This window comes from Salvelinus alpinus, chromosome 2 (genome assembly GCF_045679555.1).
Source record: "Salvelinus alpinus chromosome 2, SLU_Salpinus.1, whole genome shotgun sequence".
Lineage (NCBI taxonomy): Eukaryota > Metazoa > Chordata > Actinopteri > Salmoniformes > Salmonidae > Salvelinus > Salvelinus alpinus.
The window spans coordinates 113,658,471-113,677,550 of NC_092087.1; the positions used below are offsets into that span (position 1 = coordinate 113,658,471).

The window sequence follows — 19,080 nt, forward strand, 5'->3', positions numbered from 1 at the left end:
TTCAAAAGAGACAAACTTATCACACAAGTCAGAGTTATTCTTAAATCGAAATCTTTATTCACTTATTAATAAGGGAGCAGGTCAATACAACACACACATATAAAGTGAATGAATTGAGTGATCTATGATAAATGATGGCTGGTCAACAAATCACCCCCAGATGATTCGTTGAGAGCCCCGAGACAAAAGTACAAAGGTCTTTTATAGCCAAGATACACCCCTTTCAACCTACATAACGAACAACAGATGTATAGAACGGGTCACAAGGTTAAGATTTGTATGAAAATATATTTATAATTCTCAGCAGACAGTATCTGCTGTAAAAACAGTACTCTTTGTGTAGAGACCAGGGTCTGGCCCTGGGGTCATCTCTCCTTGGTACCATATAGAACAGAAACATTAACTCATGCCCTGGAATGTGGTCTCTTTAGGTTTAATCACCCAAAAGACATTGTAAATCTCCTGTCAGTGTTTTCTCCCAGAGGCCCATCCTCAGTAGAACACACAGACACAGTAGTTCTAAGAACCCTCTATTCTGTTGCATAAAACAACCATTTGATGCAATAAAAGTATTTTAACATAATGTTGCAGTTTTGCTCTCAGTGTCCACTGAAAGTTGACTAGTAACAACAACTGGGACATAAAAGTCACCCACCATGAGACCCACTAAATCTGCCCAAGAAGAGGCAAACAAAAGAACTGGTGTTACACATACTGACTAACGAGGTGACACCAATCAGTGCCTCCTACGTGCTATAGTGCTAAAGTCCAACCTCAAAACATAAAAATGGAAAAACTAAAGCCTGTAACACCTTCCCCCTTAAGACAACAAATAAATCCTATCATTTTTGTTGGACAAGTTTGCTCACCACCAACAGAAAACAACTTCCATTTCACATTATAATCATCTACAATGCTTCACCTTCTACAATATAAACATTGTGTCTACTGGCTGTCAACAATTAAAAACAAGAAAAAACACGTATTTCTAAATAATAATATACAATCGTATTATTTTTTTCTCCTTTTTCTTTCTATATAACCCTAAAACTCACTAGCTTCTAGAACTCTCGTCTTCCTAAAACTCACGAGCTTCTAGAACTCTCGTCTTCTTGGAACGAGCCCAAACAAAACTCATCTCCAATACGGAAAAACGTGCAGTCAAAATAAATTGTGATACATGGCAACGCAATGGCTAAACGCAAAACACGAACATTTTGACTGCCCACCCTTGAGAAAATCAGCAACAAAGTTGTCCTTAACACGGACATGTCTGATTTCAAAAGGAAACTCCTGCAATATCCGTAGTAACTTTCCACCTCACTGTGGAGCTTCTCTCTCTTTTCAGGGTTCACTAGATAGGCATGTTGTTGGATCGGGGCCCAGTCCCCAATGTCATGCTCTAGTACATTTGGTTTGGCACATCTGAGAATGAACCCTGCTATTCTAAAAGAAGGACAACAATGTCAATATAATTATACCCGAAAATTGTCAGTTGGTTGCATAAATATTTATGATTACTAAATGTTTCATGAATTGGAAATATTAAATATTTGGTTGCATAGTCTTATTTTCAACGGCGTTTCAATTTACATGAATTGTAAATAAAAAATAATAATAAAAATGTACACCCCTTTGTCAATAATTAACTTAATGGTGAGGCATGGTATAATATTTGCATAGTCTTATTTTCAACGTCTTTTCAATTACATTTTGCTAGGTGGGATAGCCTCAATGTCAAAACAGTTTTAATTTGTCCAAATCAATAACCAATATGCAGAAACAGTTTGGGATAAATTGAAAACCTAAACATAACATGTGCTATTTACACAAACATCTGCCACAATAATCATATTTCTTGTATTTATATAAACAAGCTCCTTATAATCTGCACAAGCTCCAGAAACGCTGTTTTGACAAGTAGCAATAAATCAATGATATCGATTAGGGGGAAAATCAGGTTGACCCCTACATTTAATGCATTTAAATGTAGGGGTCGCTAAACAAAGGAACGCAACACTTATTTGTCATAACTAATCGATATCATGCTAAAATCATTTGTGCGACAGGAGGGAGATGAGGTTGCACGTCCTGTTAAAACTAACAGCTCAAAAACCACACGGAATCTGGGAATAATGTGTACTTACTAAATCCCATAAATAGTACTCTTTCAATTCAGAGCCTGGATTTTCCCCCTGAGGCTAATATCCATATCATGTTGAAATCAATAGAACAGGGGACAAACATTTAGGGTTCTACATTGTGACATCATTAAAATACTCCTACTACAATGTTAAAACATTCTACATTGTGACATCATTAAAATACTCCTACTACAATGTTAAAACATTCTACATTGTGACATAATTAAAATACTCCTACTACAATGTTACATCATTCTACATTGTGACATAATTAAAATACTCCCACTACAATATTAAAACATTCTACATTGTGACATTCATTTAATTGATATCATGAAACAACTCCATGTATTTTCTGATGATTGGTCAGAGATCTTTTATCAGATTATCTCTGGTCACAGCTAAAAGTTTCTCTCCTGTGTGTGTTCTCTGGTGTGATATCAGGCTGCTTCGGTGAGCAAAACTCTTCCCACATTGATCACAGCTATAAGGTTTATCTCCTGTGTGTGTTCTCTGGTGCACTGTCAGAGAGTTAGATTGAACAAAACTCTTCCCACATTGATCACAGCTATAAGGTTTATCTCCTGTGTGTATTCTCTGGTGCACTGTCAGAGAGCTAGATTGAACAAAACTCTTCCCACATTGATCACAGCTATAAGATTTCTCTCCTGTGTGTGTTCTCTGGTGCGCTGTCAGATGGCCAGATTGACAAAAACTCTTACCACATTGACCACAGCTATAAGGTTTCTCTCCTGTGTGTGTTCTCTGGTGTAAAGTCAGAGAGACAGATGTAGTAACACTCTTCCCACATTGATCACAGCTGTAAGGTTTCTCTCCTGTGTGTGTTTTCTGGTGTGAAGTCAGATGGCTTGATGTAGTAAAATTCTTCCCACATTGAGTACAGCTAAAAGGTTTCTCTCCTGTGTGTATTCTCTGGTGTAAAGTCAGAGAGACAGATGTAGTAAAACTCTTCCCACATTGATCACAGCTATATGGTTTCTCTCCAGTGTGTGTTCTCTGGTGCACTGTCAGATTGCTAGATTGAACAAAACTCTTCCCACATTGATCACAGCTATATGGTTTCTCTCCAGTGTGTGTTCTCTGGTGCACTGTCAGATTTCTCGATTGAACAAAACTCTTCCCACATTGATCACAACTATAAGATTTCTCTCCTGTGTGTGTTCTCTGGTGCACTGTCAGATCACTAGATTGACTAAAACTCTTCCCACATTGATCACAGCTATATGGTTTCTCTCCAGTGTGTGTTCTCTGGTGCACTGTCAGATTGCAAGATTGAACAAAACTCTTCCCACATTGATCACAGCTATATGGTTTCTCTCCAGTGTGTGTTCTCTGGTGCACTGTCAGATTGCTAGATTGAACAAAACTCTTCCCACATTGATCACAGCTATATGGTTTCTCTCCAGTGTGTGTTCTCTGGTGCACTGTCAGATTGCTAGATTGAACAAAACTCTTCCCACATTGACCACAACTATAAGATTTCTCTCCTGTGTGGATCCTCTGATGAATTTTAATGCCTGATGAGGTGAATCTCTTTCCACAGTCAGAGCAGCAGTGAGTTCTCTTCCCTGTGGATCTCTGCAGGTGTTTATTGAGGTGTTCTGACCCAGAGAGACTCTTCTCTGCCTCTACAGCATCCTGAGGTTGTTGAGGCTCCCCAGAGGATCCACGATAGTCCCGTATCTCTCCTGTGTAAACAACAAAGTCAGACAGATGGTTAAAGGCGCACAACAGTGGAAATCCACTGTAAAAGGTGATGCCAACAGCGTAGCCATGATGTTGTACAACAATTGATGTCTGTAATGAATGTTAAAATTATTAGCAAGAAGTCATATTTTGTCTTGTTTTCACATTAGTAGTAACATCTAAGATTGTAGACTAGAAATAAGTTATTCATGTTGTTGAAACTCTAAGCAGTGTGCCAGACGACTTTTGGTCTCCAATACAGGCCCCTTTCTGTGTTTGCTAAAATTGCGGCACGAGGGCGATGCACATGCAATTTGGTTGTAGAAACTCCTCCCTGCTAATGAGGAAACCGATAGTTATGGATGTACTATATCTGATTAGAGCAAAAATGGTGAGCAAAGATTTTAGTTTTTCACAATATATTCTGAATGTGAATGGGGGAAAACTCAGGGGAGTAACCTCCATGTCCAGGTTGCTTATGAGTACATTTCACACTACTTTGGATTATAATTGTATGTTTCGTTTGAATGTCCTGTTTAATATAATGTTTGCTATAGTATTAAGAATTATGTGTAATTATTGAAGAATCACATTAATGACAGTATCCATTTGGGTGTTGTCAATAAAGTTAAGACTTTTTGTATTTCACCTTTATTTAACCAGGTAGGCCAGTTGAGAACAAGTTCTCATTTACAACTGCGACCTGGCCAAGATAAAGAAAAGCAGTAAGACAACAAAAAACAACAGAGTTACACGTGGGATAAACAAAAGTACAGTCAATAACACAATAGAAAAATCTATATACAGTGTGTGCAAATGGAGTACGGAGGTAAGGCAATAAATAGGCCAGAGTAGCAAGTAGCGAAGTAATTACAATTTAGCAAATTAACACTGGAGTGATAGATGTGTAGATGATGATGTGCAAGTAGAAATACTGGTGTGCAAAATAAGTAAATAAAAACATGGGGATGAGGTAGGTAGATTGGGTGGCCTATTTACAGATGGGCTGTGTACAGCTGCAGCAATCGGTAAGCTGCTCAGATAGCTGATGCTTAAAGTTAGTGAGGGAGATATAAGTCTCCAACTTCAGCGATTTTTGCAATTCCTTCCAGTCATTGGCAGCAGAGAACTGGAAGGAAAAGTGGCCAAAGGAGGTGTTGCTATGCTGACCAGCGAGCTGAGATAAGGGGGGACTTTACCTAGCAAAGACTTATAGATGACCTGGAGCCAGTGGGTTTGGCAACGAATATGTAGTGAGGGCCAGCTGACAAGAGCATACAGTTCGCAGTGGTGGGTGGTATATGGGGCATTGGTGACAAAACAGATGGCACTGTGAAGGACTGCATCCAGTTTGCTGAGGAGAGTGTTGGAGGCAATTTTGTAAATGACATCGCCGAAGTCAAGGATCGGTAGGATAATCAGAACATCAACATCAGGGTACGGCTAAAGGCTATCAGAACTGGTCGTCTAGTGCGTTGTGAACAGAGAATAAAACGGGCAGATTGCTGGGTGTGGTAGGATAGATTCAAGGCATAATGTACAGACAGGGGTATGGTAGGGTGCGGGTACAGTGGAGGTAAACCTAGGCATTGAGTGACGATAAGAGAGGTTGCATCTCTGGAGTCACCAGTTATGCTCGGTGAGATCACTGCATCTGTGGGAGGTGGGACAAAAGAGTTCTCTGAGCTATGTTGAGTGGGACTAGGGGCTCCGCAGTACAATAAAACAATGATAACTACCCTAAACAACAGTATACAAGGCATATTGACAGAGAGAGACATAAAGCGAGGCATAAAGCAATCACAGGTGTTGATTGGGAGAGCTAGCTAAGGCAAACAACGGGTAAGACAACAGCAACACGTAAAATGGCGATGAATGGGCAGAGAGGATCAGTTAACTACACACTGGGCCTGAGTTCGAGGCTGGGGCCTGGGGCCGACAGATAAACCAAATAAACAAAATGGAGAACCGTGACTAATGAACAGTCCAGCAGGCATCAGCTATGTAGCCAAGTGATCATAGGGTCCAGTGAACAGCAATATATGAACCAGGGAAGCCGTTATGTAGTCGTTACTATGCTAGCCGGGAGATGCGCCTGGCTCGAGGCTAACTGGTGCTAGCTTCAGGACAAGGGAGTTAGCCACTATAGCCACTATAGCCAATCCGGTGTAATGGTCCAGAGCTTACGGCAGGAATACGGTGATGTAGTGGAGAAAAACAGTCCGATATGCTCAGGGTTGATATCGCGCTGTGCAGACTGGCAGGTACTATCCAGGCTAAAAGCGGCTGGTGTCTGAGCTAAAAAGGTAAAGGCCGCTAGCAGTGGCTAACAATGACTAAATAGCTAGTAGCTAATTAGCTGGTTAGCTTCTGATGGCTAGCTTCTGATGGAAGTTCTGGCTATAAGGTCTAAAAAAAATAGCAGATCCGTATCACATTGGGTGAAGCAGGTTGCCGGAATGTATATTTAATTTAAAAATGGAAAAAGATTGAAATATATTGCAATATATACAAAAAAAGACGAAAAATACATACCATTTAAAACAAACACGTCTTAATGCTACGCCATCTTCGATTACAAAATGACTCTGTTAAAAACCATTGGATTTAGCAAACTCTGAAATTATTTAGTATTTCTGTGCCCGTGAAAACTGTTTTCCCAGCGTAACATAAGGAGCCACTAAATGATACGTAGTTAGAGTGCATTTCAGAATACAAAAAAACTGTCCGACAGCGAGATCCCATATTTAAGTTGAAGTTCATCATATGACAAGCGTAACGTTATGACTATAACTACTGTTCCCTGAAGGAGGGAAACCAGGTACAACATACTATTAAATCCGCACCTCGCTGGAAGCTCTGCCTTCCACAGGTGATGAGAGTGAGGCTTGGATCTATTTCCTTAAATTTACTACCGCTCTTCACCGACCCAGGAAAGGGCGGGGACAAACAGGTGTTGTACCTCGTTTCCCTCCTTCAAGGAAGTGTAATTATAATCAAAGTTACACTCCCTTTCAGTCAGTCAACTTCGGTACAACATACTATGGGTAAATAAAATCATTCCCCAACGGATACTAAATGAAACGGCCCCTGGCAGACCACCCAGACCTGACCCTACAAGATCCGTCAGTTTTGTCAATTTATTAATTGTCTTTTGTTTGAAACACTCCTGTCGATGTTGAGTAAGGACGCACACCTGATTACGCATATAGAAGTAGGATTAGTCTACCTGGTTACACATATAGAAGTAGGACTAGTCTACCTGCCTATAAATGTGCCCATTTGGGGATGTCTGATAATATTTCTCATTGTCTTAACGCTGCACCACTAATGAGTTGTGGAGCTTCTCAAATTAATTTTTTCTTCACCTCCAAACAGCAAATAAACAAAGTCTAATCAAAAGCGAATGACAATAGTTCCTCAAAGTATTTTCGTAAAATATTTCCAGCTCTCGCCCTTTCGATAACCACTCAGCATAAAAGGGAAAAATGTAATGCTCTGATCCAGTGGAAATGTCATAAAATACCTGATTACTTCTTATCCTTAGCACAAATAGCCTACAGCTGTGTCTGTCCAGAACTCACTGGAGCAGGAAACTGAGGGCCTAGAATATTTTATACAATGTTGCAAGCATGCTATCAGAGTTTCCTGACCCAGTTGATAGTTGATACAATGTTTCAAGCTTGTTGTAGACAGACCATGTGCAGCCAGTGTGATTTCTAGGATATTTATTTTTATCAGGATATTTTCTACCTGCAGAATGCCATGTTTTTATTTGTTGGCTTTATGTAGGCTATTTTTTTTACATAGTTGGCAATGGCAATAAAAGTTACTCTTAGATTTGTACAATTTTCATTTAGATTTAGAATGTAGATTAATCACAGACAATGATTTTGAAATACTATTATAATTTAAATTAAACGAATCAAACGTTCCATGAAAATGTGCATTTGAAAATCATTACTGGCACACAGATTGGTAAAAATGGTCAGATAAATTGGCACTCCAACTGGAAAAGGTTGCCGACTGCTGGTGTAGTCTATTACTAGTCTATTAGTAGCAGCAGAGGGGGGCTCCCTCTGGTCAGGTTATGTTGACGAGCTTGGTTGACCAAGATGTATTTTAGTTGGGGACTAGAACATGATTTTGGGGCCACTGCATCTCAGTGCTTGAGGCGCCACTACAGACACCCTGGATCAAATCCGGGCGGTATCACAACCGGCCGTGATGGGGCAATTTGCCCAGCGTCGTCCGGGGTAGGCAGTCATTGTAAATAAGAATTTGTTCTTAACTGACTTGCCTAGTTAAATAAAGGTTCAATTTAAATAAATAAAAAATAGTGTTTCATGACAAACTTTGAGAAGGGTTTAAAGCAAAGGTTTCAAACCAATTCATGAATGTAATTGCATCTAGGTATGTCTTGCCTTTAATGTAAGGGCATGAAAAAAAATTGGCTGAATATTATACAATGACTTATCAACAGCTCTAATAATTTGACCCCCACAGGAAATCTACACTGGCAATTCTAGAATATACTATATATCCTAGAAACCTGGTTAAACTATCATTATGACATCTTGGATGAATTCTAGAATATACTATATATCCTAGAAACCTGGTTAAACTATCATTATGACATCATGGATGAATTCTAGAATATACTATATAACCTAGAAACCTGGTTAAACTATCATTATGACATCATGGATGAATTCTAGAATATACTATATAGCCTAGAAACCTGGTTAAACTATCATTATGACATCATGCATTGCCAGTCCTTGTATTCATAGTGTAGTGAATTCGGGGGGTTGCCCTGAGCTGAACTCAAACCTGAGTCCAGGGACTGTCAAGCCAACACCTTATAACTGTTACATCAAGATGTCTGAACTTCTTGACGAGGTCGCTAGGTGTTGGGTTACGGTTGCTACAATAGCTTTCTCTATGAATTTGAGAGTGGTTACACTTCTCCTTCCCCCATCCCTCAGCTGTTTACCAAACCAAGTCTTGGGGCAGCCATTTTTTTCTGTTTAAAAAAAACACACAACCCAGCAATCTGCAGTTCAAACAAAAACAAATCTGTAATTCCACCACTGTTTTGGTAATAAGATGATTATGGGGTTGGATAAATGTAACTACAGACAGACATACCTATGGATGCCAGGACTGACCATCCATGATATCAACATTATAGTTTTAACCATGTTGAGGCTACACAGTGTTGGTTTACATTGTTTCTAAACATTGGAGTAAAAAAAGCTTATTTGGGGTTCTGATGGGGTACAACAGTTGAACTAAGCTCATGAGGCATGTGTTATACTCTTCAAGAATCAATGGCTATAAATAAATAATTTAAAAGTCACAATATGGATGTAGCAACTGCAGATTTCCGCTTTAACACCAAACATCAGTTCAACAACTGCAGAGTTTGTGTCTCTGTTTGTAAGACAGTACTTACTAGTGTTAATCAGGGAACGGTTTCTCAAAACCATATTATGGCTAAATTCATCGTTAGAACCATTGGATGCCTTAAGATGCGTTTGGGAAACCGGTTCCAGATATCCAGGTTCCTCCTCCTCCTTTTTCGATGTAACAGTCATCTCTTCCTCCTCCTCTTTCACTCCATAAACTGCATCCTCCTCTCCTTTAACTGTAACATCCTCCTCCTCTCCTTTAACTGTAACATCCTCCTCCTCTTTCACTCTGAACGCGTCTTCCTCTTCTTTCACAGTAACAGGCTCACTCTCTACTTCTTGTTTTACTGTGATATCATCCTCCTCTCCTTTAGCACGGGAGTAGCTTAGTGACCGCATGGTCGGGGATGTTAGCTAGCTAGGCTAATGCTAACTTAACCAGCCCACTAGCTGACTAATAACAACACCGTAAATATGAAATTAAATCGGATAACTAACTAGACGATAGAAGTGAGTTTAAAACACAGTGGCTAATATACACTAAAGCGTCTAAAGAGCTTTATTGGTTCGTCTATTTTGGCTAGCAAGCTACCGAGGTGGCTGACTAACTGTTTTTGCTGCTGCTGAAAGAAGTGTTCCGTCCACTAGATTATACGTCACACCAACAGCATAACCTTAAATTCCCAGACCGCCATCTGTTGACTGTAGTGGGTAACGCAGTTGAGTAAAATTAATATTTTATCTTCAGACAACAAGTTAAAGTGTAAGGAGCATTAGTTTTTACTCACCAGTGTAACAATACAGTCTGGTTAAAGACAACTACTAGTTGTAGTCACGATATGGTTAGCTATAAGTACAAACAGTTATGTTTTTGCGTAATTACATATTATTAATTTGTTTCAGGAAATCTTCTAAACTACCCACAATGCACTATTTCCCAAGGTCATAGGATGATCTACTCTGTGCTACTGAGGTTGTATGCCAGTGTAACGGTGTAATGAAGCTACATGTTTTAAATATATTTAACCTATATTTAACTAGGCAAGTCAGTTATTAAGAAAAAAATATTATTTACATTGACGGCCTACCCCGGCCAAACCCTAACCCAGACGATGCTGGGCCAATTGTGTGACGCTCTATGGGACTCCCAATCACGGCCTGTTATGATACAGCCTGGATTTGAACCAGGGTCTGTAGTGACGCCTCTAGCACTGAGATGCCATACCTTAGACCACTGCGCTGCTCGTGTGTTTACATTACACTCGGTGTAATACACTCGGTGATAAAGGTATGGGATTCTGGGTAATCCACAAAAGATTTTTGGAGAATTTGAAAATTGAGTGGTCCTGGGAAAGAAATGTATAAAGTTTACATTACATCATAAAATCCACGTTTTAAATCATACATTAGCAATTTATGTTTTAGTAACTACTGTTGTTGGTTTGGTGTCAAGTAAGCCTCTCTTTATATGTTATTTGCCAAATCTCAGTTTCCATGTGGGTTTTATGTTAAAGTTCCCTCTTTCAAGTTGGTATCTAACTGGAAAATGCATCTTCTTTAGGAGTGCTATTTTTACCCTGTCGACTACTGATCATTCATCCACACTGTGTGTCTCATCAATGCAGGTCATTTATGACAAATGTATAAAGTATATGTTTTATAAACTCATGAACACCAGCCAGTTTATCAGCCCGGTTTTGTTAGTTTAGGTGTATTATACTTCTTCGACAACAGAGGGGGACATTGAGTAATTCCAGGTTAATTTGATATATTTTGATACTAAAATGGATGACAGTTTATTCTGATGTAGTGAATATGAGACCCTTTTTGTTTTGTCAACTTTTCGATGGGGATGTTATGTTTGATACCGGAGGTACGAGGCCTTGAAAGCATTAAACTTCAAAGCAGTGTGCTGATGCCTGTATCACTTTTTCAGCAGCACGTGATCAATGACGTCTGAAGATTCGTTTCATCGAACAACCACCTGATTGGTTTGGTATTGGGCTGGTTCGACACTGCTGGCGACTGCCAACTGACTGCTCTACAAAACACCTACATCATAAATAACTTATATTTAAGCAGTGTGTTACTTTATCAGCATTGATCAATGACTTCTGAAGGTTAATTTTCTCCCATCATTATGTTTGTCTCTGATCTTTTGATCTGCAAACACGTTTAGGTTTTGTTAGTTTGGTTCTAAATGGTCTCGGTGCTGGTTGGCTACGCTTGTTAGGCTAATAGCTAGTTGGCTAAATAGCTAACGTTAGCTGGTTGGCTACGCTTGTTCGGCTAATAGCTAGTTGGCTAAATAGCTCATGTTAGCTGGCCCGGCTAGGATAACTGCATATAGCTAATGTTAGCTGGCTGGCTAAGATAACTGCATATAGCTAACGTTAGCTGGCTGGCTAAGATAACTGCATATAGCTAATGTTAGCTGGCTGGCTAAGATAACTGCATATAGCTAATGTTAGCTGGCTGGCTAAGATAACTGCATATAGCTAATGTTAGCTGGCTGGCTAAGATAACTGCATATAGCTAATGTTAGCTGGCTGGCTAAGATAACTGCATATAGCTAACGTTAGCTGGCTGGCTAAGATAACTGCATGTTAGCTAATGTTAGCTGGCTGGCTAATAACATTTGTTGATATTTGGTTAGATGGTGTTATGTATTTACAAAAGTGTGGTTTACTTTAATCACTCAAGTCATGAGCGCAAACGATTGGTTTAATTTGAAGTTCTACATTTGAAGTTATTTCTGTTGTAGTTTACATCATAGGGAATAGGCTGGTCCTCCATATTACATCACACCTGACTTTGGCATTCTTCTGAATTCTGATTGGTTTAATGTAATAACTCCAAAAATAGAACAGTTATGTGTAACTTTGTATTGCATATGTTTTAATATTTTATTTGATATTTTATAAACAATACAAAACATACACAACAAACAACAACATCATACAAACATTAACTACATCACACCTGCCCAGACCCACTAGAACACACCTCCATCTCCATTAACTACATCACACCTGCCCAGACCCACTAGAACACACCTCCATCTCCATTAACTACATCACACCTGCCCAGACCCACTAGAACACACCTCCATCTCCATTAACTACATCACACCTGCCCAGACCCACTAGAACACACCTCCATCTCCATTAACTACATCACACCTGCCCAGACCTGCTAGAACACACCTCCATCTCCATTAACTACATCACACCTGCCCAGACCCACTAGAACACACCTCCATCTCCATTAACTACATCACACCTGCCCAGACCCAAAAGAACACACCTCCATCTCCATTAACTACATCACACCTGCCCAGACCCACTAGAACACACCTCCATCTCCATTAACTACATCACACCTGCCCAGACCCACTAGAACACACCTCCATCTCCATTAACTACATCACACCTGCCCAGACCCACTGGAACACACCTCCAACTCCATTAAAACTACATCACACCTGCCCAGACCCACTAGAACACACCTCCAACTCCATTAAAACTACATCACACCTGCCCAGACCCACTAGAACACACCTCCATCTCCATTAACTACATCACACCTGCCCAGACCCACTAGAACACACCTCCATCTCCATGAACTACATCATACCTGCCCAGACCTACTAGAACACACCTCCATCTCCATTAACTACATCACACCTGCCCAGACCCACTAGAACACACCTCCATCTCCATTAACTACATCACACCTGCCCAGACCCACTAGAACACACCTCCATCTCCATTAACTACATCACACCTGTCCAGACCCACTAGAACACACCCCATCTCCATTAACTACATCAGAACCACTAGAACACACCTCCATCTCCATTAACTACAGCACACCTGCCCAGACCCACTAGAACACACCTCCATCTCCATTAACTACATCACACCTGCCCAGACCCACTAGAACACAGCCCCATCTCCATTAACTACATCACACCTGCCCAGACCCACTAGAACACACCTCCATCTCCATTAACTACATCACACCTGCCCAGACCCACTAGAACACACCTCCATCTCCATTAACTACATCACACCTGCCCAGACCCACTAGAACACAGCCCCATCTCCATTAACTACATCACACCTGCCCAGACCCACTAGAACACACCTCCATCTCCATTAACTACATCACACCTGCCCAGACCCACTAGAACACAGCCCCATCTCCATTAACTACATCACACCTGCCCAGACCCACTAGAACACACCTCCATCTCCATTAACTACATCACACCTGCCCAGACCCACTAGAACACACCTCCATCTCCATTAACTACATCACACCTGCCCAGACCCACTAGAACACACCTCCATCTCCATTAACTACATCACACCTGCCCAGACCCACTAGAACACACCTCCATCTCCATTAACTACATCACACCTGCCCAGACCCACTAGAACACAGCCAGCACACACATCAGCATCATTTTATTTCGCTCCGTCACTTTCAACTTTTAGATAATAAAGCATTTGACCTTTCTATTGAATTAACAACAGAGGATTGATTGATTTCCAGGTTTAATTAAGTATAATATTTAAGATGAATTATGAGAAAATTATCGTCCATCTCTGGGGTATTTCACTGCACCCTCAAATGCCATGTTTTGAAATATACAGACAGACAGATTAAAAGTAATTTTACATTGTATAACTGTACTTCTGACAGCCAACTTTCTAACTCCGCCCATAACTTTATGACATCATAACATTCCCAGAAGGATTATTGAGTCATTGTTAGTTTTACACTGAAGACATGACTCTGCCGTTGTGCTGTAGAATTTGTGAATTTTGACTCTTGTATAATAAGGGACTATCATTTGTCCCAACATCACAGGCCACAGACTTTGATGCAGTTAAAGACTTCCAAAAGTGTTTCCGCAGTTTAAGATCAACTGAGTTTTTTTAATGGGGTTTCTCCCTGTTCACCTGCCAATGTAAATCCTTTGAACGAGACAAGTTACCAGACAGGACATATTGCTAATGTTCTTCCCATTAATAACCTGAATGACAATTAACTTGTGGGCGGTGGTGGTGATGACGTCCTATTGGATGACGTCGTCCATCGGGATTCCCCAAAAAAGAAGACGCTCTGGATTGATCACTGGAGTCAGATGTGAAGGAGGAGTTTGATCATCAGGAGTCAGATGTGAAGGAGGAGGTTGATCATCAGGAGTCAGATGTGAAGGAGGAGGTTGATCATCAGGAGTCAGATGTGAAGGAGGAGGTTGATCATCAGGAGTCAGATGTGAAGGAGGAGGTTGATCATCAGGAGTCAGAGGTGAAGGAGGAGGTTGATCATCAGGAGTCAGATGTGAAGGAGGAGGTTGATCATCAGGAGTCAGATGTGAAGGAGGAGGTTGACCATCAGGAGTCAGATGTGAAAGAGGAGGTTGACCATCAGGAGTCAGATGTGAAGGAGGAGGTTGATCATCAGGAGTCAGATGTGAAGGAGGAGGTTGATCATCAGGAGTCAGATGTGATGGAGGAGGTTGATCATCAGGAGTCAGATGTGAAGGAGGAGGTTGATCATCAGGAGTCAGATGTGAAGGAGGAGGTTGATCATCAGGAGATGTGAAGGAGGAGGTTGATCATCAGGAGTCAGATGTGAAGGAGGAGGTTGATCATTAGTGAACCTCTAGGATTGTGGCTGGGCTGGCGTTTCCACTTCCAGCTTGGTCATATATTTTAATACATTGAATGTTGATATTGTGAATCTATGTTATATATTTGTACCTCCTGTTTCATGAAGTGATGTCACTAAGTACTGCCCCTATATATAAAATGCATTCGGAAAGCATTCAGACCCCTTCACTTTTTACACATTTTGTTACGTTACAGCCTTATTCTAAAATGGATTAAATCATTTTTTCAATCTACACACAATACCCCATAATGACATCACAATACCCCATAATGACAAAGCAAAAACAAGTTTTTATAAATGATAAATTAAAAAATGTGATTTTCTTTCAAAAACAAGGACATTTCTAAGTGACCCCAATTTTTGAATGGTAGTGTACATCTACATGATGTATTGTTACACCATGTAGGAGCAGTATGGACCTAGTCTGTTCATTATATACATCTATATGATGTATTGTTACACCATGTAGGAGCAGTATAGACCTAGTCTGTTCATTATATACATCTACATGATGTATTGTTACACCATGTAGGAGCAGTATAGACCTAGTCTGTTCATTATATACATCTACATGATGTATTGTTACACCATGTAGGAGCAGTATAGACCTAGTCTGTTCATTATATACATCTACGTGATGTATTGTTACACCATGTAGGAGCAGTATAGACCTAGTCTGTTCATTACATACATCTACATGATGTATTGTTACACCATGTAGGAGCAGTATAGACCTAGTCTGTTCATTATATACATCTACATGATGTATTGTTACACCATGTAGGAGCAGTATAGACCTAGTCTGTTCATTATATACATCTACATGATGTATTGTTACACCATGTAGGAGCAGTACAGACCTAGTCTGTTCATTATATACATCTACATGATGTATTGTTAAACCATGTAGGAGCAGTATAGACCTAGTCTGTTCATTATATACATCTACATGATGTATTGTTACACCATGTAGGAGCAGTATAGACCTAGTCTGTTCATTATATACATCTACATGATGTATTGTTACACCATGTAGGAGCAGTATAGACCTAGTCTGTTCATTATATACATCTACATGATGTATTGTTACACCATGTAGGAGCAGTATGGACCTAGTCTGTTCATTATATACATCTACATGATGTATTGTTACACCATGTAGGAGCAGTATGGACCTAGTCTGTTCATTATATACATCTACATGATGTATTGTTACACCATGTAGGAGCAGTATAGACCTAGTCTGTTCATTATATACATCTACATGATGTATTGTTACACCATGTAGGAGCAGTATGGACCTAGTCTGTTCATTATATACATCTACATGATGTATTGTTACACCATGTAGGAGCAGTATAGACCTAGTCTGTTCATTATATACATCTACATGATGTATTGTTACACCATGTAGGAGCAGTACAGACCTAGTCTGTTCATTATATACATCTACATGATGTATTGTTATACCATGTATGAGCAGTATAGACCTAGCCTGTTCATTATATACATCTACATGATGTATTGTTACACCATGTAGGAGCAGTATAGACCTAGTCTGTTCATTATATACATCTATATGATGTATTGTTACACCATGTAGGAGCAGTATAGACCTACAGTAGCTAGCTGCTAATTTAGATGTAGTATAAATTAATGAAACTACCTTAAATATGCTGTGGTAAACATTTTTATTCGCACTAATCAATCAACACATTCCTGTCTTTGTATGTCTCAATATAATAGTATTATTTAATTAGATCCATTTCCAATAATCTAAAATCCATCTAAAATAATCTTTGTCTGAAAATAAAATATGATCCTCAACTGCGTTTCCCCTCCAGTCAGCAGACGGCGATGTGCGTCTTTCAGGCGACGCTGCCAGCGTGACGTATAATCTAGTGGACGGTTCTTCATAAACAAAAGCTAAAGAAGAGGCGGTCTGCTGGACAGAGAAAGAAGCTCTGGGGCTGAACATTGTCGTGAAAGAGGAGAAGGAAGAAGAGGATGTCACAGTAAAACAAGACGTAGAGGGTGAGGCTGTTACAGTGAAAGAAGAAGAGAAAGACGTTACAGTGAAAGAAGAGGAAGACGCGTTCAGAGTGAAAGAGGAGGAAGATGTTACAGTAAAAGAAGAGGGGGACGTTTTTGGAGTGAAGAAGGAAGGGGAGATTACTGTTACATTGAAAGATGAAGAGGAGGAAATAGGAGATCTGATTAACACCAGTAAGTACCGCCTTAAATGTGTTTTTAACTTTGGATATTTGGAGTTGGCTCGTCAATACCTCTTCAACGGAGGGCCCAGGATGATGACTGATATGTCTAGAATCAGACGACTAGAGAGCAAGCTACCCCTTGTTTTCTCCGTTCCGTTTCCAAAAAGTGACTTAATATATATATGTGAGAAGGGTCTATCTGCTGACCGCAGACTGGGGGGCACGGTAGCGATTTTAATGTAGTGATGTTTTTTACTACACACCGTGCCCCCCAATAGTGCCATGCGAGAGTTGGGTTGGCTACACCAAAGATTATGGATATAGTGACAAGATGTCTCTCCGCCCTAACAAGGCGAGTCGTTGTCCACAAAGCTTCACTGCGGGTTGTCTAGCTCCCGCCTATCCTTTCTTTGGATTGGTGAATACATCTTATTATTGTAATCTATTGTTTATATTCTACGAGGGTTGTTGTCGTCAACCGCCTGTATTCAATGGAGAGAGATGCTAAGCTACTAGCATGAATATGCACCGCCTGTATTCAATGGAGAGAGATGCTAAGCTACTAGCATGAATATGCATAGCGATCTGGAGACAACTCCTATAGTGTTTTTATCAAAGTTGTCGGTATGTCACGTGTCCACATTACAACTTAAGCATTACGAAACTTCTGTTGGATTAAGTAAACCTCACGTAGCAAATAAGCCATTCATTTTGTTGTTGACCAAAACTCGACACTTTCCACATTGGGTTGATAATTGTTTCCACGTGGATACAACCTACTGTAACCTACTGGTAAGACCTAGAGAGTTACAACTTACTGTAGCCTACTGGCATGACCTAGAGAAATACAACCTACTGTAGCCTACTGGCATGACCTAGAGAGATACAACCTACTGTAGCCTACTGGCATGACCTAGAGAGATACAACCTACTGTAACCTACTGGCATGACCTAGAGAGTTACAACCTACTGTAACCTACTGGCATGACCTAGAGAGATACAACCTACTGTAACCTACTGGCATGACCTAGAGAGATACAACCTACAGTAACCTTCTGGCATGAACTAGAGAGATACAACCTACTGTAACCTACTGGCATGACCTAGAGAGATACAACCTACTGTAGCCTACTGGCATGACCTAGAGAGTTACAACCTACTGTAGCCTACTGGCATGACCTAGAGAGTTACAACCTACTGTAGCCTACTGGCATGACCTAGAGAGTTACAATCTACTGTAGCCTACTGGCATGACCTAGAGTTACAACCTACTGTAACCTACTGGCATGACCTAGAGAGATACAACCTACTGTAGCCTACTGGCATGACCTAGAGAGTTACAACCTACTGTAGCCTACTGGCATGACCTAGAGAGTTACAACCTACTGTAACCTACTGGCATGACCTAGAGAGATACAACCTATAGTAACCTTCTGGCATGAACTAGAGAGATACAACCTACTGTAACCTACTGGCATGACATAGAGAGATACAACCTACTGTAGCCTACTGGCATGACCTAGAGAGTTACAACCTACTGTAGCCTACTGGCATGACCTAGAGAGTTACAACCTACTGTAACCTACTGGCATGACCTAGAGAGATACAACCTATAGTAACCTTCTGGCATGAACTAGAGAGATACAACCTACTGTAACCTACTGGCATGACCTAGAGAGATACAACCTACTGTAGCCTACTGGCATGACCTAGAGAGTTACAACCTACTGTAGCCTCCTGGCATGACCTAGAGAGTTACAACCTACTGTAGCCTACTGGCATGACCTATAGAGATACAACCTACTGTAACCTACTGGCATGACCTAGAGAGTTACAACCTACTGTAGCCTACTGGCATGACCTAGAGAGCAAAAGTTGTTCAATTCCTGGATTTTAAATGAATATTTTCCA

The 19,080-nt window shown here is 40.4% G+C and overlaps 1 protein-coding gene and 1 pseudogene across 1 annotated transcript; one reads left to right on the plus strand and one right to left on the minus strand.

The window, feature by feature from the left end:
* Positions 1-19,080, plus strand: part of LOC139547821 (zinc finger protein 271-like) — a 145,768-nt pseudogene that overhangs the window by 25,432 nt on the left and 101,256 nt on the right.
* LOC139548149 (zinc finger protein ZFP2-like) lies at positions 41-9,896 on the minus strand. The gene is made up of 2 exons (XM_071357592.1): positions 9,310-9,896; positions 41-3,853 (listed from the first exon to the last, which is right to left on the minus strand). Exons 1-2 carry the CDS (start codon positions 9,662-9,664, stop codon positions 2,511-2,513), a joined length of 1,698 nt encoding a protein of 565 aa, XP_071213693.1. The 5' UTR covers positions 9,665-9,896; the 3' UTR covers positions 41-2,510.

Bases quoted from the DNA above. Each gene is read 5' to 3' on its own strand.
- LOC139548149 (XM_071357592.1), bottom strand. From the start codon at position 9,664: ATGCGGTCACTAAGCTACTCCCGTGCTAAAGGAGAGGAGGATGATATC. The intron at 3,854-9,309 runs GTAAGTACTGTC...TTGTTTACACAG, and splicing joins CCGTTCCCTGATTAACACTA to GAGAGATACGGGACTATCGT.